The sequence below is a fragment of the Trachurus japonicus genome, chromosome 4 (assembly GCF_045865225.1).
Source record: "Trachurus japonicus isolate A0001 chromosome 4, Traja_1.0".
NCBI lineage: Eukaryota > Metazoa > Chordata > Actinopteri > Carangiformes > Carangidae > Trachurus > Trachurus japonicus.
Genome location: NC_140910.1, coordinates 36177401 through 36200319, shown reverse-complemented (window position 1 = coordinate 36200319; position 22919 = coordinate 36177401). Strand labels below are relative to the sequence as shown.

The following is a 22919-nucleotide window of genomic DNA, read 5'->3' as shown; positions in this document are numbered from 1 at the left end:
AAAGACAGAAATAGTAAAACTACTCATCTGATCTGAATTATTATGATCGTTTTTGTTATTTATTATTATTTAAATCTTTATTACATCCTTGTTATTTATCGCCGTTATTTTCCGGTGCTCCGGAGAAACAAACCTCTTCCGGGTAGCGTCGACCAATCAGACGCAGCGTCAGTCTGTGACGGAGTGAAGCGTCGACCAATCAGACGCAGCGTCGGTCTGCGCCAATCACAGGCTTTGTTTTGGCTCAAGCTCGGCTGCTGTGTGATTTCCGGTAGCATCCAGGCAGCGCAGACCGCAGACAGACAAAGGTGAGCGGCTTCTGACAGCTTCTTCTCTATGTTGGAATCTGGTTATAATATAGAAATGTAATAAATGTATAAATATATAAATATAAATGTTAACGTAACGAGACGAACCGCAGCGTCACGGAGCAACGGAGCAACGGTCCGAGAAGCTGCTTCAACCGAGGAGTCGGTGTAGTGTCCGTTAGCTCAGGATTAACTAACTAAATATACTCTAACCACGGTAACAGACTAAATATACACTTAACAACTAATATAATGAACTCTAACCAGGTTAACTAACTAACTAACTGACTAACTGAAGCTGCTTCAGCCGAGGAGTCGGTGTAGTGTCCGTTAGCTCAGGATTAACTAACTAAATATACTCTAACCAGGTTTAACAGACTAAATATACACTTAACAACTAATATAATGAACTCTAACCAGGTTAACTAACTAACTAACTGACTAACTGAAGCTGCTTCAACAGAGGAGAAGCGACTGAGTCGGTGTAGTGTCCGTTAGCTCAGGATTAACTAACTAAATATACTCTAACCAGGTTTAACAGACTAAATATACACTTAACAACTAATATAATGAACTCTAACCAGGTTAACTAACTAACTAACTGACTAACTGAAGCTGCTTCAGCCGAGGAGTCGGTGTAGTGTCCGTTAGCTCAGGATTAACTAACTAAATATACTCTAACCAGGTTTAACAGACTAAATATACACTTAACAACTAATATAATGAACTCTAACCAGGTTAACTAACTAACTAACTGACTAACTGAAGCTGCTTCAACAGAGGAGAAGCGACTGAGTCGGTGTAGTGTCCGTTAGCTCAGGATTAACTAACTAAATATACTCTAACCAGGTTTAACAGACTAAATATACACTTAACAACTAATATAATGAACTCTAACCAGTTAACTAACTAACTAACTAACTGACTAACTGAAGCTGCTTCAACCGAGGAGTCGGTGTAGTGTCCGTTAGCTCAGGATTAACTAACTAAATATACTCTAACCAGGTTTAACAGACTAAATATACACTTAACAACTAATATAATGAACTCTAACCAGGTTAACTAACTGACTAACTGAAGCTGCTTCAGCCGAGGAGTCGGTGTAGTGTCCGTTAGCTCAGGATTAACTAACTAAATATACTCTAACCAGGTTTAACAGACTAAATATACACTTAACAACTAATATAATGAACTCTAACCAGGTTAACTAACTAACTAACTGACTAACTGAAGCTGCTTCAACAGAGGAGAAGCGACTGAGTCGGTGTAGTGTCCGTTAGCTCAGGATTAACTAACTAAATATACTCTAACCAGGTTTAACAGACTAAATATACACTTAACAACTAATATAATGAACTCTAACCAGTTAACTAACTAACTAACTAACTGACTAACTGAAGCTGCTTCAACCGAGGAGTCGGTGTAGTGTCCGTTAGCTCAGGATTAACTAACTAAATATACTCTAACCAGGTTTAACAGACTAAATATACACTTAACAACTAATATAATGAACTCTAACCAGGTTAACTAACTAACTAACTAACTAACTGAAGCTGCTTCAACCGAGGAGTCGGTGTAGTGTCCGTTAGCTCAGGATTAACTAACTAAATATACTCTAACCACGGTAACAGACTAAATATACACTTAACAACTAATATAATGAACTCTAACCAGGTTAACTAACTAACTAACTAACTAACTAACTAACTGAAGCTGCTTCAACCGAGGAGTCGGTGTAGTGTCCGTTAGCTCAGGATTAACTAACTAAATATACTCTAACCAGGTTTAACAGACTAAATATACACTTAACAACTAATATAATGAACTCTAACCAGGTTAACTAACTAACTAACTAACTAACTGAAGCTGCTTCAACCGAGGAGTCGGTGTAGTGTCCATTAGCTCAGGATTAACTAACTAAATATACTCTAACCAGTTAACTAACTTAACGTTAATGAACACTAACCAGGTTAACAACTACATGAACCAGGTTAACTAATATAATGAACTCTAACCAGGTTAACTAACTAACTGAAGCTGCTGGTTGAACGGTTGAGAAGTGACAGAGGAGTCGGTGTAGTGTCCGTTAGCTCAGGATTAACTAACTAACCAGGTTAACAGACTAAATATACACTTAACAACTAATATAATGAACTCTAACCAGGTTAACTAACTAACTAACTGACTAACTGAAGCTGCTTCAACCGAGGAGTCGGTATAACTTAGTGTCCGTTAGCTCAGGATTAACTAACTAAATATACTCTAACCAGTTAACTAACTTAACGTTAATGAACACTAACCAGGTTAACAACTACATGAACCAGGTTAACTAATATAATGAACTCTAACCAGGTTAACTAACTAACTGAAGCTGCTTCAACCGGCGGAGAAGCGACTGAGTCGGTGTAGTGTCCCTTAGCTCAGGATTAACTAACTAACCAGGTTAACAGACTAAATATACACTTAACAACTAATATAATGAACTCTAACCAGGTTAACTAACTAACTAACTAACTAACTAACTGAAGCTGCCGGTTGAACGGTTGAGAAGCGACAGAGGAGTCGGTGTAGTGTCCGTTAGCTCAGGATTACTGACAGATCAGTTAACTGACTACATATAAACTAACTTAACCAGGTTAACAGACTAACCAGGTTAACTAACTAACTTAATAACCAGGTTAACAGACTAACTTAATAACCAGGTTAACAGACTAACTGAAGCTGCTGGTTGAAGGCGGAGAAGTGAAGTCGGTGTAGTGTCCATTAGCTAGTTGCAGGACACTAACCAGGTTAACTAACTACACTAACCAGGTTAACTGACTAACTGAATGAACACTAACTAGGTCAGTATTATTCACATGCATAGTTAAAGTGTACACTTACAACAACATGTTATTATGTCCTTTACCTGCAGGATTACTGACTAAATGAACTCTAACCAGGTTAACTGACTAACTAACTATACACTAACTAACCAGGTTAACTAACTAACTAACTAACTAACTATACACTAACTAACCAGGTTAACTAACTAACTAACTATACACTAACTAACCAGGTTAACTAACTAACTAACTAACTAACTATACACTAACTAACCAGGTTAACTGACTAAATCAACTCTAACCAGGTTAACTAACTAACTAACTATACACTAACTAACCAGGTTAACTAACTAACTAACTATACACTAACTAACCAGGTTAACTGACTAACTAACTATACACTAACTAACCAGGTTAACTAACTAACTAACTATACACTAACTAACCAGGTTAACTGACTAAATAAACTCTAACCAGGTTAACTAACTATCTAACCAGGTTAACTAATATAATTAACTCTAACCAGGTTAACTAATTAACTTAAAGGGACAGTCCAACATTTAGTCAGGTCCTCCTCTCACCATAACCCCTATAGACATTAAAGGGACAGTTCACCATAATCCCTATAGTCATAGCAGTAGGTTTGTTACCTTTAATTGTCGGTGCAAGCTGTTTTTAGAACGGCGGAGCAGAGCCGTGAGCTGCTCAGAGCTACGCTACGGAGGCTCATTATGGGATTTCTTGGTTTCCCTCATCAAACTCATCAAATACACAATCCAACAACTGCACATTCCCCACGCTGCTATGACATCACCACGCTGCTATGACATCACCACGCTGCTATGACATCACCACGCTGCTATGACATCATCATGTTGCTGTGTTTTCTGTGTGCAGCTCTTCTTCCATCCCAGAATACTCAGTAGAATGCCTCAGACCAACAAGTCGCTGAGCGGCGGCGGCGTGCCGGGACCGGCCTCGGCCCCGGACCAGGGAGAACCGCCGCCGGCGCCGCTGGTCGCCAAGGCAACGGCAGACGGAGACGGAGAGGGAGCCGTCGCCGCGGAGACGCAGGTCGACTCAGACGCCGAGGTCGTCAAGTCGCCTAGCGACCCCGAGGTCGTCAAGTCGCCTAGCGACCCCGAGGTCGTCAAGTCGCCTAGCGACCCCAAGAAGTACAGGTACAGAAACACAGAAGTTAAAGCAGAAGTCAGTCAGCACTAACATTGATGTCAGTCCTGACTGACTTCTGCTTTAACTTCTTGATGTCAGTGCTGGTGTTGTGACATCACCCCCAACATCACTTAAAGCAGAAGTAAGCGATCCGGTGGTTTTGGCTAATGCTGCGTTCCAGGCTTTTGAAACCGTAAATTACAGCATCAAGTCACGACTTACGACTTTGTAGCGTTCCAGGCAACCCACTCGTGTTTCTCCGACCTGTTTTACCTGTGAAAGTCACTATAACGGCCACTCGTAACTTCTGACCCGTGAACTCGTACCAGATCGAACTGGTACGACTTCACAGGTCGGAAAAACACGAGTTACGAGTTGCCTTGAACGCACCATAACGTCTTGTCAGCAGATGGAGTTAGCAGCCCCCGCCCTCGTCATGGATCTATTGGTCCTCGTCCCTACGTCACCACATTCAGGCGCATCCCTTGGCTGCACACACAGAGAGGACTGCCCCTTTATGCCGTTCTCTCTCCTCATTGGATAAAGGTTGTAGGATACAAGGAAAGTTTTCTCCTGGGCTCAGAGCAGAGCAGAGTGACTGACAGACCCGTGTTTCAGACCAAACACTCTATAGAAGTGATTGCTGTCGGAAGATACAACTATTTAAGACTTAGATTAACACAAACATTCACCTTACTTCTGCTTTAAGAGATAGATTAATAAAGTATCTATCTAACTATCTATCTATCTATCTATCTATCTATCTATCTATCTATCTATCTATCTATCTATCTATCTATCTCTCTATCTATCTATCTATCTATCTGTCTATCTATCTATCTGTCTATCTGTCTATCTATCTATCTATCTATCTATCTATCTATCTATCTATCTATCTATCTATCTATCTATCTATCTATCTATCTATCTATCTATCTGTCTGTCTAAATGTTCATGTCCTGAGGATCAACAGAACTGGTCTGGGGTCAGATTGACCTCTAGGACGACGGCCGAGCGTCTGACCCGTCGTAGCGGTGTTTAACCCGTCGTACCGGTACGACTGATACGTCTGACCCGTCGTAGCGGTGTTTAACCCGTCGTACCGGTACGACTGATACGTCTGACCCGTCGTAGCGGTGTTTAACCCGTCGTAGCGGTCGGTAACTATTGTTACGTCTGACCCGTTGTGTTTCAGTCTCATCGTGTGTAAAGTTTAAAGTAACGAGTGAAGATGACGAGAGGAAGGAAACTCAACACTGGAGCTGAAACAAGAAAGTCTTGATTTCACTTTAACATGAGATGAAGGAAAGTGAAATGAACCGACTGTGACAGCGTGGCGGCTATCGTGTTCGTGTGTGTGTGTGTGTGTGTAGCAGTAGACAGACAGACAGACAGACAGACAGACAGACAGACAGACAGACAGACAGACAGATAGATAGATAGATAGATAGATAGATAGATAGATAGATAGATTGATTTATTGTCTGGCCCAAAGCGCAGCAGAAATGTCTTTGACAGGGCTCATCACTCTAAAGGTTTAGTGAACGTTAACCTCTGTGTACTTGTAGGAATAATGTAACAATAATAACATGAATATATAACTAGAAAAAGCATTTCCAAGAATGGAAATGGTGTGACTGCTGACAGCAACTGAACGCTGTTGCAGAATTAGCAAATGCAAGCAGTGATCACCATACAAATGTTTGACCAAGGTCGGAATCGAACCCACAACCTCATGGTCATTAGACTTCCACTCTGCCTCTAGGCCACAGTGCACACACAGTTGCAGAGACTGTTGTCTGTTAATGATCTGCACACTGTCAACATCAAGAAAGCTTGAGAGTCAAGCTTGAATGACTTAGAATGAAAATTTCTGTGAATTTCAGGCTGAGAGCAGCAGTTTCAACATGAAGCAAGTTATCAGAAGTCAACAGAGGACGACTGGGAAAATAATTCACTATAATTGTTGTTGAGGCAAGATTTGAACCAGCAACCTTCAGGTCTTCAGCCCAGTGAGCTAACCACTAGGCTACAGACACAGACAGTATGTGAGGGGTAAAGAAAACCTTTGATAAGAGGATCACTGGCTTCTGCTTAAAAAAAAAAGTAAGGAATTGAACCCATGACCTCATGATCAATAAACCTTTACTCTGCCACTTCGCCACAGAGAGCACAGACATAAGCATGTTGCCATTGTAATGTGATGATGTGCTGCAAACGGTGGCAGAAGCAATTAATGCGTCTCTTAACAAACACCTGTAACCAACTGGACTACAGACAGAGTTGTGGAGAACTCTCAGCATTGGGCTGAATGAGAGCAGAGAGCTCCCTGGCTGCATTTAAAAAATATTTTAAATTATTATCTAAGTCTCTTTGCATTTTTGACCAGAATTTTAGCCAGAAGACAAGTGTGGCTACAAAACTGGAGAAAATAATTTGTCTAGAGTTTAATTTGCAGAAAAAGTTAAATATTTTAAAAAGTATAAATAGTTAAAAAGAGAAAAGTAATGCCGATAAAGTTAAAAAAAAGCTGCACGTTTTGATATATGAATTGTTGAAATAGCACAACACCTAACACACTAACCATATGGCCACAGAGAACCTGAGTTACAATGAGCTTTATACTATGAGGAATCAAAGACTGTCCAATGACAGCTGAATAATTGGAATCAAAAGTCAAGCAATGAAGTGAAAAGACTGAGGCAGGAATCGAACCCATGACCATATGATCACTAAACCTTTACTCTGCCACACGGCTACAGAGAGCACACTGCTTTCAAGACTGTTGTCATTCATTGTAATGTGATGATGTGCTGCAAACTGGTATGAGTAATCAAGGAGATAACAAACACCTGTAACCAATTGAAGGCGGGGGAGGAGAGCAGAATTCAACAAAACATAACAAGAGTTCTTCCCTTGGATTCGAACCAGTGACCTTCGGGTTGGCAAGCATCCACCCTAACCCCTACACTACAGTGGAGTTGTGAAGAAGAGAGGTTGAGACTTTGATGAATGTGAGATTTTTCAATGATGTTTAAAATAAAGAGTAATTAGTATAAATTAGCAACACCAAGTAAGAAGAGGACTTTTTTGTGACCTGTGACTATTTTTTGGTGAATTAAAATGAATTAAAAAGCACTTAACGGCAAGTTACAAAGTTGAGCTCCTTCTCCTGCTGATGTGAAAAAAATGCATTGGGCTGAATGAGAGCAGAGAGCTCCCTGGCTGCATTTAAAAAATATTTTAAATTATTATCTAAGTCTCTTTGCATTTTTGACCAGAATTTTAGCCAGAAGACAAGTGTGGCTACAAAACTGGAGAAAATAATTTGTCTAGAGTTTAATTTGTGGCCGTGCTGACAGTTTAGCCAGAAAAACTCTAGAATGTTTTTTTGCCTCTATCCACTCTGACACCACTCTAGCTCTGCTCGTTAGACGCAATACACACACATTATAAAGCTGAAAAAAATCAGAAAAAGTTAAATATTTTAAAAAGTATAAATAGTTAAAAAGAGAAAAGTAATGCCGATAAAGTTCAAAAAAAGCTGCACGTTTTGATATATGAATTGTTGAAATAGCACAAAGTATGAAGGACTAGAAGAAGACCGTAAAAAGGCGGAAGAAAATGGCCAAACAGAAGAACAATAGTGTGACTGCTGAAGCAGTCTTTTTACGGTCTTCTTCTAGTCCTTCATACTTTGTGCTATTTCAACAATTCATATATCAAAACGTGCAGCTTTTTTTGAACTTTATCGGCATTACTTTTCTCTTTTTAACTATTTATACTTTTTAAAATATTTAACTTTTTCACAAAAAATCTCACATTCATCAAAGTCTCAACCTCTCTTCTCTGCAACTCCACTGTAGTGTAGGGGTTAGGGTAACTGCTTGCCAACCCTAAGGTCACTGGTTCGAATCCAAGGGAAGAACTCTTGTTATGTTATGTTGAATTCTGCTCTCCTCCCCCGCCTTCAATTGGTTACAGGTGTTTGTTATCTCCTTGATTACTCGTACCAGTTTGCAGCACATCATCACATTACAATGAATGACAACAGTCTTGAAAGCAGTGTGCTCTCTGTAGCCGAGTGGCAGAGTAAAGGTTTAGTGATCATATGGTCATGGGTTCGATTCCTGCCTCAGTCATTTCACTTCATTGCTTGACTTTTGATTCCAATTATTCAGCTGTCATTGGACAGTCTTTGATTCCTCATAGTATAAAGCTCATTGTAACTCAGGTTCTCTGTGGCCATATGGTTAGTGCTCAGCCTGAAATTCACAGACATTTTCATTCTAAGTCATTCAAGCTTGACTCTCAAGCTTTCTTGATGTTGACAGTGTGCAGATCATTAACAGACAACAGTCTCTGCAACTGTGTGTGCACTGTGGCCTAGAGGCAGAGTGGAAGTCTAATGACCATGAGGATGTGGGTTCGATTCTGACCTTGGTCAAACATTTGTATGGTGATCACAGCTTGCACTATTTGCTAATTCTGCAACAGCGTTCAGTTGCTATCAGCAGTCACACCATTTCCATTCTTGGAAATGCTTTTTCTAGTTATTATTATTAACTCTTGTTAAACATTTCCATATTTCTCTCATCCTCTGTTATAAACTGTTTTCTTGTCTGTAACAACATCTCTGTCCTGGGTGATGATCCCTCCTCTGTTGCTCACCCTGAGCTTTCTCCTGGTTTTCCCTGTTAAAGGGTTTTTCATGGAGTTTTTCCTCAGTGGATGTGAGGGTCTAAGGACAGAGGATGTTGTTATGATGGGATGTAAAGCCCTTTGAGACAAACTGGTAGTAAAAATGGGCTATACTACAGCGTATCCGCGGGGTCTTGAAAAGTATTAAAAGGAAAATTAAGACCCTTAAAAAGTCTTTTCAGGACTTTTTAAAGTCTTAAATATTGAAGGTATTTTTTTCTGAATGAGCTGTCCAAGAGTTTGAGTCCTAAAAAACATCGTAAAAGTGTGTGAATTTATTCATTTTATTAAAAACCAAAGATGAACCGGTGCATAAAAAAGAAAAGAAGATTGTTGTTTTTGTTTTTTGAGAGTTGAGCAATGTGTTTTTTATAAACTTTGCCTTTTATTTATTATCCCAGCCTATTTTGATTCTGTTGTATCATAGTGGTCTATAGTCTTTATCACAAACTAGAACTGTTCAGTTAAAAGTGTCACTGATGTAAATGGTTACAGTTTGAAGTGGCGCTGAGGTGCTGGAAAATATTGAGAAGGTCTTGAAAACGTCTTAAAAAGGTTTTAGAATGAACTTCCAGATTCCTGTATAAACCCTGTACTGATAAAACTGTCTTGTCTATTTCTAATAAGTATGAATAACTGCTGCTGGTCTCCTGTGCAGATACATCGAGCTGAGCAACGGCCTCAGAGCTCTGCTCATCTCTGACTTCAGCCGCGCCGACGGGAAGGGAGGAGGCAGCGAGCAGCGGGGGGAGGAGGGAGGAGAGGAAGAGGAGGGAGGAGAGGAGGAAGGAGAGGAAGAGGAGGGAGAGGAGGAAGGAGACTCTGGAGAGGGCTCGGAGGAGGACGAGGAGGACGATGAAGAGGAGGAGCAGGACAGCGACTTTGACGAGCTGGACGAGGAGAACGCAGGGAAGAAGAAGAAGAAGAGCAGCTGTGAGAAGCAGGTAGGAGACGAGGAGACGAGGAGACAAGGAGACAAGGAGACACTCAGCTCCCTCATGTCCTCTGTCTGGTTTCTGATGTTCACTTCAGTTCAGAGTGTTTTCACAGCGTGTTCTGCGGCCCGTCTTCGGTCTCTGCTCCGGTCCCGACCAGGCTCCGGACACGGGGCAGGGAGCAGGTCCGACAGTGCAGGGCCGTCCCTCTCTGAAGCAGAGGAGAGGTCGGCTTCACTCCCGTCCGTCTTCACAGAGTCCACAAAGAGTTTCTGATCAGATCCTCATCACTTTGCTCCAGGCAACGGAGTTGTTGTTTTTGTTTTTTTGTTTTTTGACCCGGCCTGTAGTGCTATTTGGTGTCGGCCTTTTGTGTAAACAAAGCCCCGGCCGTTATATGAGACCCGGCTATTAATTAAATGTTAGAAAAATAAATGCGACTTATAAACCGGTGCAACTTATGTTTTTTTCCTCTTCATGACGTATTTTTTGACAGATGTGACTAATACTCAGGTGCGACATATAGTCCGGAAAATATGGTAATGCAGTGAAATGTTGACAGCTCCGTGCAAAAACAAACATACAACAAGACTGACACACATCACCGATAGAATAGAAACATTAACAACATGAAAAACATTAGATGTAGATCTATGTAGGGGGGTTATTGCACACAAGAGTTTATATACTATGTACTATACTTATATATGTATATAGAAAGTGCCTAGTTCTATTTCATGGTCAGTGAGATGACAGACGACTCTTCCTGATGTTCTCATGTCTTCTGTCTTGTTTCTGATGTTCCCTCGTCTCCTCCCCGTCACCAGGCGGCCGCCGCTCTCTGCATCAGCGTAGGCAGCTTCAGCGACCCCGACGACCTCCCCGGCCTCGCACACTTCCTGGAGCACAGTGAGTGGACACACAAACTACCAGAGTGAAGCAGAGAGAGACTCAGAAAACTAAAAAACAACCAGAATGAAGCAGAGAGAGACTCAGAAAACTAAAAAAATAACCAGAATGAAGCAGAGAGAGACTCAGAAAACTAAAAAAATAACCAGAATGAAGCAGAGAGAGACTCAGAAAACTAAAAAACAACCAGAATTAAGCAGAGAGAAACTCAGAAAACTAAAAAACAACCAGAATGAAGCAGAGAGAGACTCAGAAAACTAAAAAACAACCAGAATGAAGCAGAGAGAGACTCAGAAAACTAAAAACAACCAGAATGAAGCAGAGAGAGACTCAGAAAACTAAAAAAACAACCAGAATGAAGCAGAGAGACTCAGAAAACTAAAAAAAATAACCAGAATGAAGCAGAGAGAGACTCAGAAAACTAAAAAACAACCAGAATGAAGCAGAGAGACTCAGAAAACTAAAAAAAATAACCAGAATGAAGCAGAGAGAGACTCAGAAAACTAAAAAACAACCAGAATGAAGCAGAGAGAGACTCAGAAAACTAAAAAACAACCAGAATGAAGCAGAGAGACTCAGAAAACTAAAAAAAATAACCAGAATGAAAGTTAGAATGAAGCAGAGAGTCAGAAAACTAAAACAACCAGTGTTAGAATGAAGCAGAGAGAAACTCAGAAAACTAAAAAACAACCAGAATGAAGCAGAGAGAGACTCAGAAAACTAAAAAACAACCAGAATGAAGCAGAGAGAGACTCAGAAAACTAAAAACAACCAGAATGAAGCAGAGAGAGACTCAGAAAACTAAAAACAACCAGAATGAAGCAGAGAGAGACTCAGAAAACTAAAAAACAACCAGAATGAAGCAGAGAGAGACTCAGAAAACTAAAAAACAACCAGAATGAAGCAGAGAGAAACTCAGAAAACTAAAAACAACCAGAATGAAAGTTAGAATGAAGCAGAGAGTCAGAAAACTAAAACAACCAGTGTTAGAATGAAGCAGAGAGAGACTCAGAAAACTAAAAAACAACCAGAATGAAGCAGAGAGAAACTCAGAAAACTAAAAAAAATAACCAGAATGAAAGTTAGAATGAAGCAGAGAGTCAGAAAACTAAAACAACCAGTGTTAGAATGAAGCAGAGAGAGACTCAGAAAACTAAAAACAACCAGAATGAAGCAGAGAGAGACTCAGAAAACTAAAAACAACCAGAATGAAGCAGAGAGAGACTCAGAAAACTAAAAACAACCAGAATGAAGCAGAGAGAGACTCAGAAAACTAAAAACAACCAGAATGAAAGTTAGAATGAAGCAGAGAGAGACTCAGAAAACTAAAAACAACCAGAATGAAAGTTAGAATGAAGCAGAGAGTCAGAAAACTAAAACAACCAGTGTTAGAATGAAGCAGAGAGAGACTCAGAAAATGAAGTGTAGAAAATAAACGAAGGTGTAGAAACGTCTGAACGTTCCCCTGACCATAGCAACAAGACCAGCGCTAAGATACACAGACACGTTATCGCTACGTATTCTACCCAGGGGGCAAAGCAAAACAACAGACAGGGAGCGTTGTAAAAGGTTTGACAGCAGAAATGAGCTGTAGGAACTTGAAGGATTAAAACCTGGGTGGACAACCTGGTCAACTAGCTGCTGGAAAGCTACAGGGGACAAAACCCCTTTCTGGGGTCGTTCTGCTGGAGAAATGATGTAAATGCAAATGTTTAGGTTCTACAATGGTATAAATAGTCATACAACTATAACATTTGGCAGAGAGTATCTTGACACACAGGGGGAGGCAGGAAAAAAAGATTCTGGGGTTTGTTGCAACTCAACTTTAAGATATCACCCTCAACATCCCAAAAAAGACCAAAAAAAGTACTGTTCACCTGACAAGTTCTCATGTAAATTATTATTTTTCAGTACATTATGGAGAATATCTATGCCTAACATGTATATAGAAATTTCCTTAATTCATAATCTTCCATTTGAGTCCCAGATAGCCTTTCTATCTCCAAAGCCCCACTTGCTGTGGCCAACGGTCTTCTCTATCTATCTGTTCACCAGAAATAGAATGGTTTCTGATCAGGCCAGTTAACATGGAGTTTTTCACAATAGGTGTTGCATTGTTTGGAGGCAGCCTGTAGCTTTCCAGTAGCTAGTAGAAAGGCTATCTGGGACTCAAATGGAAGCTTATGAATTAAGGAAGTTTTCTATATACATGTTAGGCATAGATATTCTCCATAAAGTGCTGAAAAATAATCATTTTCATGAGAACTTGTCAGGCGAACAGTACTTTTTTGGGATGTTGAGGGTGATATCTTAAAATCGAGTTGCAACAAACCCCAGAATCTTTTTTTCCTGCCTCCCCCTATGTGTCAAGATACTCTCTGCCAAATGTTATAGTTGTATGACTATTTATGCCATTGTAGTACCTAAATATTTGCATTTACATCATTTCGCCAGCCAAACGACCCCAGAAAGGGGTTTTGTCCCCTGTAGCTTTCCAGCAGCGAGTTGACCGGGTTGTCCACCCAGGTTTTAATCCTTCAAGTTCCTAGAGATCATTTCTGCTGTCAAACCTTTTACAACGCTCCCTGTCTGTTGTTTTGCTTTGCCCCCTGGGTATTCAGTTTGTTTATCGATGTAAACACAGTTGAAGCTAACTAGCTGAGCTACAGGAAGAGGCTAACAGCAGCTAACTAGCTGAACTACAGGAAGAGGCTAACAGCAGCTAACTAGCTGAGCTACAGGAAGAGGCTAACAGCAGCTAACTAGCTGAGCTACAGGAAGAGGCTAACAGCAGCTAACTAGCTGAACTACAGGAAGAGGCTAACAGCAGCTAACTAGCTGAGCTACAGGAAGAGGCTAACAGCAGCTAACTAGCTGAGCTACAGGAAGAGGCTAACAGCAGCTAACTAGCTGAGCTACAGGAAGAGGCTAACAGCAGCTAACTAGCTGAGCTACAGGAAGAGGCTAACAGCAGCTAACTAGCTGAGCTACAGGAAGAGGCTAACAGCAGCTAACTAGCTGAGCTACAGGAAGAGGCTAACAGCAGCTAACTAGCTGAGCTACAGGAAGAGGCTAACAGCAGCTAACTAGCTGAGCTACAGGAAGAGGCTAACAGCAGCTAACTAGCTGAGCTACAGGAAGAGGCTAACAGCAGCTAACTAGCTGAGCTACAGGAAGAGGCTAACAGCAGCTAACTAGCTGAGCTACAGGAAGAGGCTAACTAGCTGAGCTACAGGAAGAGGCTAACAGCAGCTAACTAGCTGAGCTACAGGAAGAGGCTAACAGCAGCTAACTAGCTGAACTACAGGAAGAGGCTAACAGCAGCTAACTAGCTGAGCTACAGGAAGAGGCTAACAGCGGCTAACTAGCTGAGCTACAGGAAGAGGCTAACAGCAGCTAACTAGCTGAGCTACAGGAAGAGGCTAACAGCAGCTAACTAGCTGAGCTACAGGAAGAGGCTAACAGCAGCTAACTAGCTGAGCTACAGGAAGAGGCTAACAGCAGCTAACTAGCTGAGCTACAGGAAGAGGCTAACAGCAGCTAACTAGCTGAGCTACAGGAAGAGGCTAACAGCAGCTAACTAGCTGAGCTACAGGAAGAGGCTAACAGCAGCTAACTAGCTGAGCTACAGGAAGAGGCTAACAGCAGCTAACTAGCTGAGCTACAGGAAGAGGCTAACAGCAGCTAACTAGCTGAGCTACAGGAAGAGGCTAACAGCAGCTAACTAGCTGAGCTACAGGAAGAGGCTAACAGCAGCTAACTAGCTGAGCTACAGGAAGAGGCTAACAGCAGCTAACTAGCTGAGCTACAGGAAGAGGCTAACAGCAGCTAACTAGCTGAGCTACAGGAAGAGGCTAACAGCAGCTAACTAGCTGAGCTACAGGAAGAGGCTAACTAGCTGAGCTACAGGAAGAGGCTAACAGCAGCTAACTAGCTGAGCTACAGGAAGAGGCTAACAGCGGCTAACTAGCTGAGCTACAGGAAGAGGCTAACAGCAGCTAACTAGCTGAGCTACAGGAAGAGGCTAACAGCAGCTAACTAGCTGAGCTACAGGAAGAGGCTAACAGCAGCTAACTAGCTGAGCTACAGGAAGAGGCTAACAGCAGCTAACTAGCTGAGCTACAGGAAGAGGCTAACAGCAGCTAACTAGCTGAGCTACAGGAAGAGGCTAACAGCAGCTAACTAGCTGAGCTACAGGAAGAGGCTAACAGCAGCTAACTAGCTGAGCTACAGGAAGAGGCTAACAGCAGCAGGGTTTCCGCTACATGTAATTGATCGTGGCGCACCGCCACGGCAAAATAAAAGCCGCCACACCTTCAGAATGATGATTTTTTTTTTTTTTTTAATGTTAAAACAATGTAAAGCAGGTTTCCACTAGGGGTTGCACAGACTAGTCCCCTGCTCCACAATGACGTTTTGAGCTTGACGTCGACTAGTCGCTGATCATGTAACAGTAGGCTACAAGAGTAGCGGCTTGAAACAACAGCTGAGTGCGCTGAATGAAAAAAATACGAGCGCCGTCAAGCTGGATAGAACCAGATCGTACCAGACAGGAAGTCAGGCACAGAAAAGGCGAGAGAATCCGGTCAATTTTCAAAATAAAATAACTGATGATTAAGTTTGCTTGTCCGTCTATAAATATTTGTCAGTTACGTCTGCACAGACACACATCCATAGGCTACATACAGGCTAGAGACAGACCTGTGTGTGTGGAAAACCGAGTAGCTACAGACGGGTCGATGTTTGACCGGCGTGGAGAGAGAGAGCAGGAGAAACTGCCGCTTCCGCCGCCAGTGTGTCCGGGCTGCCGGCAATTAAAAAAAAACAAAAAAACTCCGCTCATATCGACAGCTTTACGTCACGCACAACAACAACAACAACAACAACAACAACAACCAACAACAGCAGCAACCAACCAGGAAAAACAAAAACTGTGAGTGAAACTGTGAGTGAGCAGGACTGTGATGGTGACGAGGCCTGTGTGTCGTTTTCCTCCCTAATTGTTTAATGAACAGTAGCTACAGTATTTTCTTTTGCACCTGTATATGTTACAAAAAAACAAACTGATTTACAGTTTGTTGTTTATAAAGCTGCTGTTCTGTGGACTCATTTCTGTGCGTGAGCTGTCAGTCAGTGAATACAGATTGTTGCAGAGCATTTCCCTCCTCCTGGGATTTTAGTTATGATGGGAAAAATATGAATGATGTCATATCAGCGACTAGTCGACGATCCGGTCTCGCGCGCACCCCCCCCCCCCCGATCAGACCACCCTCGCCACCACTCTTTAAAAAAATCCTGGAGGAAACACTGAGCAGCTAACTAGCTGAACTACAGGAAGAGGCTAACAGCAGCTAACTAGCTGAACTACAGGAAGAGGCTAACAGCAGCTAACTAGCTGAACTACAGGAAGAGGCTAACAGCAGCTAACTAGCTGAACTACAGGAAGAGGCTAACAGCAGCTAACTAGCTGAGCTACAGGAAGAGGCTAACAGCAGCTAACTAGCTGAACTACAGGAAGAGGCTAACAGCAGCTAACTAGCTGAGCTACAGGAAGAGGCTAACAGCAGCTAACTAGCTGAGCTACAGGAAGAGGCTAACAGCAGCTAACTAGCTGAGCTACAGGAAGAGGCTAACAGCAGCTAACTAGCTGAGCTACAGGAAGAGGCTAACAGCAGCTAACTAGCTGAACTACAGGAAGAGGCTAACAGCAGCTAACTAGCTGAGCTACAGGAAGAGGCTAACAGCAGCTAACTAGCTGAACTACAGGAAGAGGCTAACAGCAGCTAACGCTCAGATCAAAACATATCGCCGTCAAACGTGGTTGCCGATCGCGTGTAGGCGTGTTGGCGCGTTGTCAGTGGTCTTCATGTCAGTAGTTCTCATTGTGTCTGTTGCTCTGTGTCAGTAGTTTAACGTGTCTGTTGCTCTGTGTCAGTGGTCTTCATGGGCAGTGAGAAGTTCCCGGAGGAAAACGGCTTCGACTCGTTCCTGAAGAAACACGGCGGCAGCGACAACGCTTCCACCGACTGTGAGAGAACTATCTTCCAGTTCGACGTCCAGAGGAAACACTTCAGAGAGGCTCTGGAGAGGTACAGACACAACTACTGACTGAACTACTGACACAACTACTGACACAACTACAGACACAACTACAGACACAACTACAGACAGAACTACTGACAGAACTACTGACACAACTACAGACAGAACTACTGACACAACTACAGACAGAACTACTGACACAACTACAGACAGAACTACAGACACAACTACTGACTGAACTACTGACACAACTACTGACACAACTACAGACACAACTACTGACACAACTACTGACACAACTACAGACACAACTACTGACACAACTACTGACACAACTACAGACACAACTACTGACGTGTGGATAAGTTACTTGGCTGTTTTCTCCCCCGGGATGAGGACGGAGCTTGGCTCCGCCCGATCAGCTCAGTAGAGCTGCTGCTGTCGCCATGGTCCCCGGTCACCGCTGTGACAGCCGTTGCCACGGTCCCCGGTCACCGCTGTGACAGCCGTTGCCACGGTCCCCGGTCACCGCTGTGACAGCCGTTGCACAGACTCAGCTCTTCTCCCAGAACAAACGTCCTAACAACCGTTACAACCGACCACAGACTCAGATTAAACTGTGACTGTTAACAGCTGAAGCTGAAGATAGAAGTAAAACAACTGTTAGCAGCTTCTATGGCTGCCAAACAGCGACAGCGATGCTAATTTCTGTTAGCCCGTCTATGAGGTTTTACATTATACGTTAGCATTAAGCTAACGACTTTATGCTTAGTTGTGATACTGGCTGAGTGTGTGTTTTGAACGTTGTTTCAAGCCTAGTTTGGGACTATTGGGAGCTACTCTGTAGCTCTAGTGATACATCCCATAAACATTAGCTATGCTACCGTTAGCCACATCCTGTCCCTGAGGCTCAGAGGCCTCTGATTGGCTGAGAGGAGCGTGACAGATGGAGCTCATTAACATTTAAAGGTGCAGACACAGAAACAGTTCTCAGCGGAGCTCATTGGAGCGAGTTTTAGACTTTTAGACTTTCAGACTTTTAGACTTTTAGACTTTTAGACTTTCAGACTTTTAGACTTTTAGACTTTCAGACTTTTAGACTTTTAGACTTTTAGACTTTTAGACTTTCAGACTTTTAGACTTTTAGACTTTTAGACTTTCAGACTTTTAGACTTTTAGACTTTTAGACTTTTAGACTTTCAGACTTTTAGACTTTTAGACTTTCAGACTTTTAGACTTTCAGACTTTTAGACTTTTAGACTTTCAGACTTTTAGACTTTCAGACTTTTAGACTTTTAGACTTTTAGACTTTCAGACTTTTAGACTTTTAGACTTTTAGACTTTTAGACTTTTAGACTTTCAGACTTTTAGACTTTCAGACTTTTAGACTTTTAGACTTTTAGACTTTCAGACTTTTAGACTTTTAGACTTTCAGACTTTTAGACTTTCAGACTTTTAGACTTTTAGACTTTCAGACTTTTAGACTTTTAGACTTTTAGACTTTTAGACTTTCAGACTTTCAGACTTTTAGACTTTCAGACTTTCAGACTTTTAGACTTTTAGACTTTTAGACTTTTAGACTTTCAGACTTTTAGACTTTCAGACTTTCAGACTTTTAGTCCGATAGTTCACTTGCTTTGGTGCGGACTAAATTTTTTTTTACTTGGTGCGGTTTGTATAACGACTTTCTGTTAGGCTATCAGTTAAAAAAAAAAAAAAAAAAAAAAAAAAGAACCTTAACGGCGACGGGTGCGTCCTCTCCAGCATCTGATAAATGTTTTCCACTGACCAGATATCAAGGAGGCAGCGTGTCTATCTGTGCTCCATGTTGACCCACGGCTCATTGTTGATAATTTCCACATTTTCTGACAACAACGGAAGCCTGTTGAATCCAAAAAGGCACTTGGATTTTGCATTTGGTTCGGGAAAGGTTCGGTTTGCATTCACACTGTACGCGAACCGCACCAGGGTTCGTTTGGGACTCTGGTGCGGATCAAACAAGTGGACCGAGTCCCAGCTGCAGAGGTGGTCTCGGTCCACTTGTTTGATCCGCACCAGAGTCCGCTGGTTTGTATTCACACCTCCCCAAAAAGTCCGCACCAGAGGAAAAGTCCGTTTTAAGTGGACCAAACGAGCCTGGTGTGAATACGCCCTTAGACTTTCAGACTTTTTTCAGACTTTCAGACTTTTAGACTTTCAGACTTTTTTCAGACTTTTAGACTTTTAGACTTTCAGACTTTTAGACTTTCAGACTTTCAGACTTTCAGACTTTCAGACTTTTAGACTTTCAGACTTTCACACCTACCTCGTTTGGTCCGGACTTTCGGACTTTCCAGATAGTTCGGATCAAAGTGACAGGTGTGAAAGCTCCCCCGGACCACGGTCCGGACTAAAGACTGAGTCTTTGGTCCAGCCTCAGGAGGTGGTCTCGGTCCGGACTATCCTGGACCAAGGTCCGATGCTGCGTAGTGTGAAAGCATTTTTTTGGAAGGTTCGAACTATCAGACCAAATACAGGAAATAACGTCAGATGCGCTCGTGCCGAAAAAAGTAAATAGACAGAAAAAAAGGAAAGAGGAGCCGTGGCAACCGGCGGCAACACTTGGGGAGAGGAGGAGATCATATTATATCCAGATTTGGTCAGAAGGATGGGTGTGTCAGTGTAGGCTACACTTGTAAACGTTTACACGGAATTAAACAGTAGAGTGTTTAATATAAATCCCCAAACGATACATGCAAGCCTATTTTTTTATATAATGACCCGAATATATATTTTTTCCGCCGAAAAAAGTCTGAAAAAGACGGATCAGCGGGTGACACCAAACAACGTCTGCCCCAGCAAGTCAGAGCTTTTATTGCTCTCACACTCACACACAAGTGACCTGGAGAGATGCAGCCGCATCTGACAGGAGGATCACGCGTGTGTGCGCATAGCGTGTGTGTTCCCCTCCACTACCCAAAACAGCTGATCGCTGATCAATGAGAGCATTTCGCCGCGGCACAATCCTCTTTTTTCTCTCCTTTCATCAGCTCTAAACTCACTCTTCTGCACCGCGATTACAAACCACAGCGTGCTTTCCAGCTGTAGGCTATATTTTTTCTTTTTTTTTTTTACACACATTTTAATTTTATTTTTTTCAGAGCACTTTCTATGCGCTAACGTCAGACGCACGCTCATCCGTCATGACGTCGGTAGATCCTTTAGTCCGCTGTCATAATAGCAGTGTGAAAGCGAACTTTACTGGACTATATGGAAACAATGTAACAAAAAAAAAATTTAAGTCCGGACCTTGGTCCGGACTATTAGGTGTGAAAGCGCCCTTAGACTTTCAGACTTTTAGACTTTCAGACTCTGAAAGTCTAAAAGTCTGAAAGTCTAAAAGTCTAAAAGTCTGAAAGTCTGAAAGTCTGAAAGTCTGAAAGTCTAAAAGTCTAAGGTCGCTTTCACACTAGCCTCGTTTGGTCTGGACTTTAGGACTTTTCAGTTTGGTCCAAACCAAAATTTCAGGTGTGAACACTCCCCCGGACCACGGTCCGGACTTTTGTCGGACCAAACAAGCGGACCATGGTCCCCCAAAAAAGTCAGGACTCGGTCCGGTTCGAAGTGAACCATGGTCCGGTTCACTTCAGGTGAGAACGTAATCGGACTTTTAATAGACCAAATACAGGAAGCAAACCAACACAGCAGTGTTTCCCATAATAAATTACCTCAACCACGAATAGATTTTTCGGCTTTTGGCTCGACCAACGCAATATCTTTCATTCATTCATGTCCGCATAGCGCTCTTTCTCCGTTATTGCCGTTCACACACAGAGAGAGAGAGAGAGAGAGAGAGAGAGAGAGAGAGAGAGAGAGAGAGAGAGAGAGAGAGAGAGAGAGAATGCAGGACAGCAGGGCGCGGTGAAAGCTGCCACAGTCTCCTTGCAAAGGAAAACTGTCAAAGCTGCTGCTCCCCATTGTTGGTGAATAGGAAAAAAAATGACAGAAAGTGATTTTCCCTCACATTTTCTGACCAATAGCTGAACAACCAGTAGACCACGTGTCATTTGTTTACAAAAAAGGTGCGTTTTGACAAGGGACAGTGTGAACACAGACCGGACCAAAACTTAATTGCAACAATGTATCATTTCTTCCCTCTGGTCCGGACCGTGGTCCGGACTTTCAGGTGTGAAAGCGACCTAAGACTTTTAGACTTTTAGACTTTCAGACTTTCAGACGTTTAGACTTTCAGACTTTTAGACTTTTAGACTTTTAGACTTTCAGACTTTTAGACTTTTAGACTTTTAGACTTTCAGACTTTCAGACTTTCAGACTTTTAGACTTTTAGACTTTTAGACTTTCAGACTTTTAGACTTTCAGACTTTCAGACGTTTAGACTTTCAGACTTTCAGACTTTTAGACTTTTAGACTTTCAGACTTTTAGACTTTTAGACTTTCAGACTTTCAGACGTTTAGACTTTCAGACTTTCAGACTTTTAGACTTTTAGACTTTTAGACGTTCAGACTTTTAGACTTTCAGACGTTTAGACTTTCAGACTTTCAGACTTTTAGACTTTCAGACTTTCAGACTTTCAGACTTTTAGACTTTTAGACTTTCAGACTTTTAGACTTTTAGACTTTCAGACTTTCAGACTTTTAGACTTTTAGACTTTCAGACTTTTAGACTTTCAGACGTTTAGACTTTCAGACTTTCAGACTTTTAGACTTTCAGACTTTTAGACTTTTAGACTTTTAGACTTTCAGACTTTTAGACTTTTAGACTTTCAGACTTTTAGACTTTCAGACTTTCAGACTTTTAGACTTTTAGACTTTCAGACTTTTAGACTTTCAGACTTTTAGACTTTTAGACTTTCAGACTTTTAGACTTTTAGACTTTCAGACTTTCAGACTTTTAGACTTTTAGACTTTCAGACTTTTAGACTTTCAGACGTTTAGACTTTCAGACTTTTAGACTTTCAGACTTTTAGACTTTTAGACTTTTAGACGTTCAGACTTTTAGACTTTCAGACTTTCAGACTTTCAGACTTTCAGACTTTCAGACTTTCAGACTTTTAGACTTTCAGACTTTCAGACTTTCAGACTTTCAGACTTTCAGACTTTTAGACTTTTAGACTTTCAGACTTTTAGACTTTTAGACTTTTAGACTTTCAGACTTTCAGACTTTCAGACTTTCAGACTTTTAGACTTTTAGACTTTTAGACTTTCAGACTTTTAGACTTTTAGACTTTCAGACTTTTAGACTTTCAGACTTTCAGACTTTCAGACTTTCAGACTTTTAGACTTTCAGACTTTCAGACTTTCAGACTTTCAGACTTTCAGACTTTTAGACTTTTAGACTTTCAGACTTTTAGACTTTTAGACTTTTAGACTTTCAGACTTTCAGACTTTCAGACTTTCAGACTTTTAGACTTTTAGACTTTTAGACTTTCAGACTTTCAGACTTTCAGACTTTTAGACTTTTAGACTTTCAGACTATTAGACTTTCAGACTTTTAGACTTTCAGACTTTTAGACTTTCAGACTTAGACTTTCAGACGGCCGACACTAAGGACCACGGATCGGTTTGGGGCAATACATTTCAGATCTTTAATGGTTTCCATGACAACAACATCCACTGAACTGTGTGTCTCAGGTGGGCTCAGTTCTTCATCTGTCCTCTGATGATCGAAGACGCCATCGACAGAGAGGTGGAGGCCGTGGACAGTGGTGAGTCACTTCCTGTCTCTTCTTCTTCGTGGCTCCTGTCGCTGCCCGGTGTGTGACAGCTCCGTAGCTACGGCAACCCCACCGGGACAAACTTAGTGGAACTGACTTAGGATCACTGAGACGCTTTATCTTTTTATTTAAAAAAAAATAAAAACTTTCTTAGTGATGTAAACTGAGGGCTGTGGTGGTCTGGATCTTGATGCTCAGAGACTTTTAGTGTTTACTCTCGTCTTTTCTCGCCGGCCTCATCACCATGACAACCACAAACAATCACAACTACCACAACACGGCTGTCTTATGACGGACGTCCGCGTTTTTGTT

At 41.8% G+C, this 22919-nt stretch overlaps 1 protein-coding gene across 2 annotated transcripts in view; it reads left to right on the top strand.

The window, feature by feature from the left end:
- The first annotated feature begins 278 nt into the window (after positions 1-278).
- nrd1b (nardilysin b (N-arginine dibasic convertase)) overlaps positions 279-22919 on the top strand; it is a 122123-nt gene continuing 99482 nt past the window's right edge. Inside the window, exons 1-6 of one of the 2 annotated variants that reach the window (XM_085775268.1) lie at positions 279-308; positions 4031-4314; positions 9666-9951; positions 10770-10851; positions 16787-16940; positions 22525-22598. In XM_085775268.1, the coding sequence (XP_085631394.1) occupies positions 4061-4314; positions 9666-9951; positions 10770-10851; positions 16787-16940; positions 22525-22598 (850 nt within the window). In that variant the 5' untranslated portion in view covers positions 279-308; positions 4031-4060. Of the gene's footprint in view, positions 309-4030; positions 4315-9665; positions 9952-10769; positions 10852-16786; positions 16941-22524; positions 22599-22919 lie in introns of those variants that run through there. The other variant, XM_085775269.1, reaches the window with a different exon arrangement.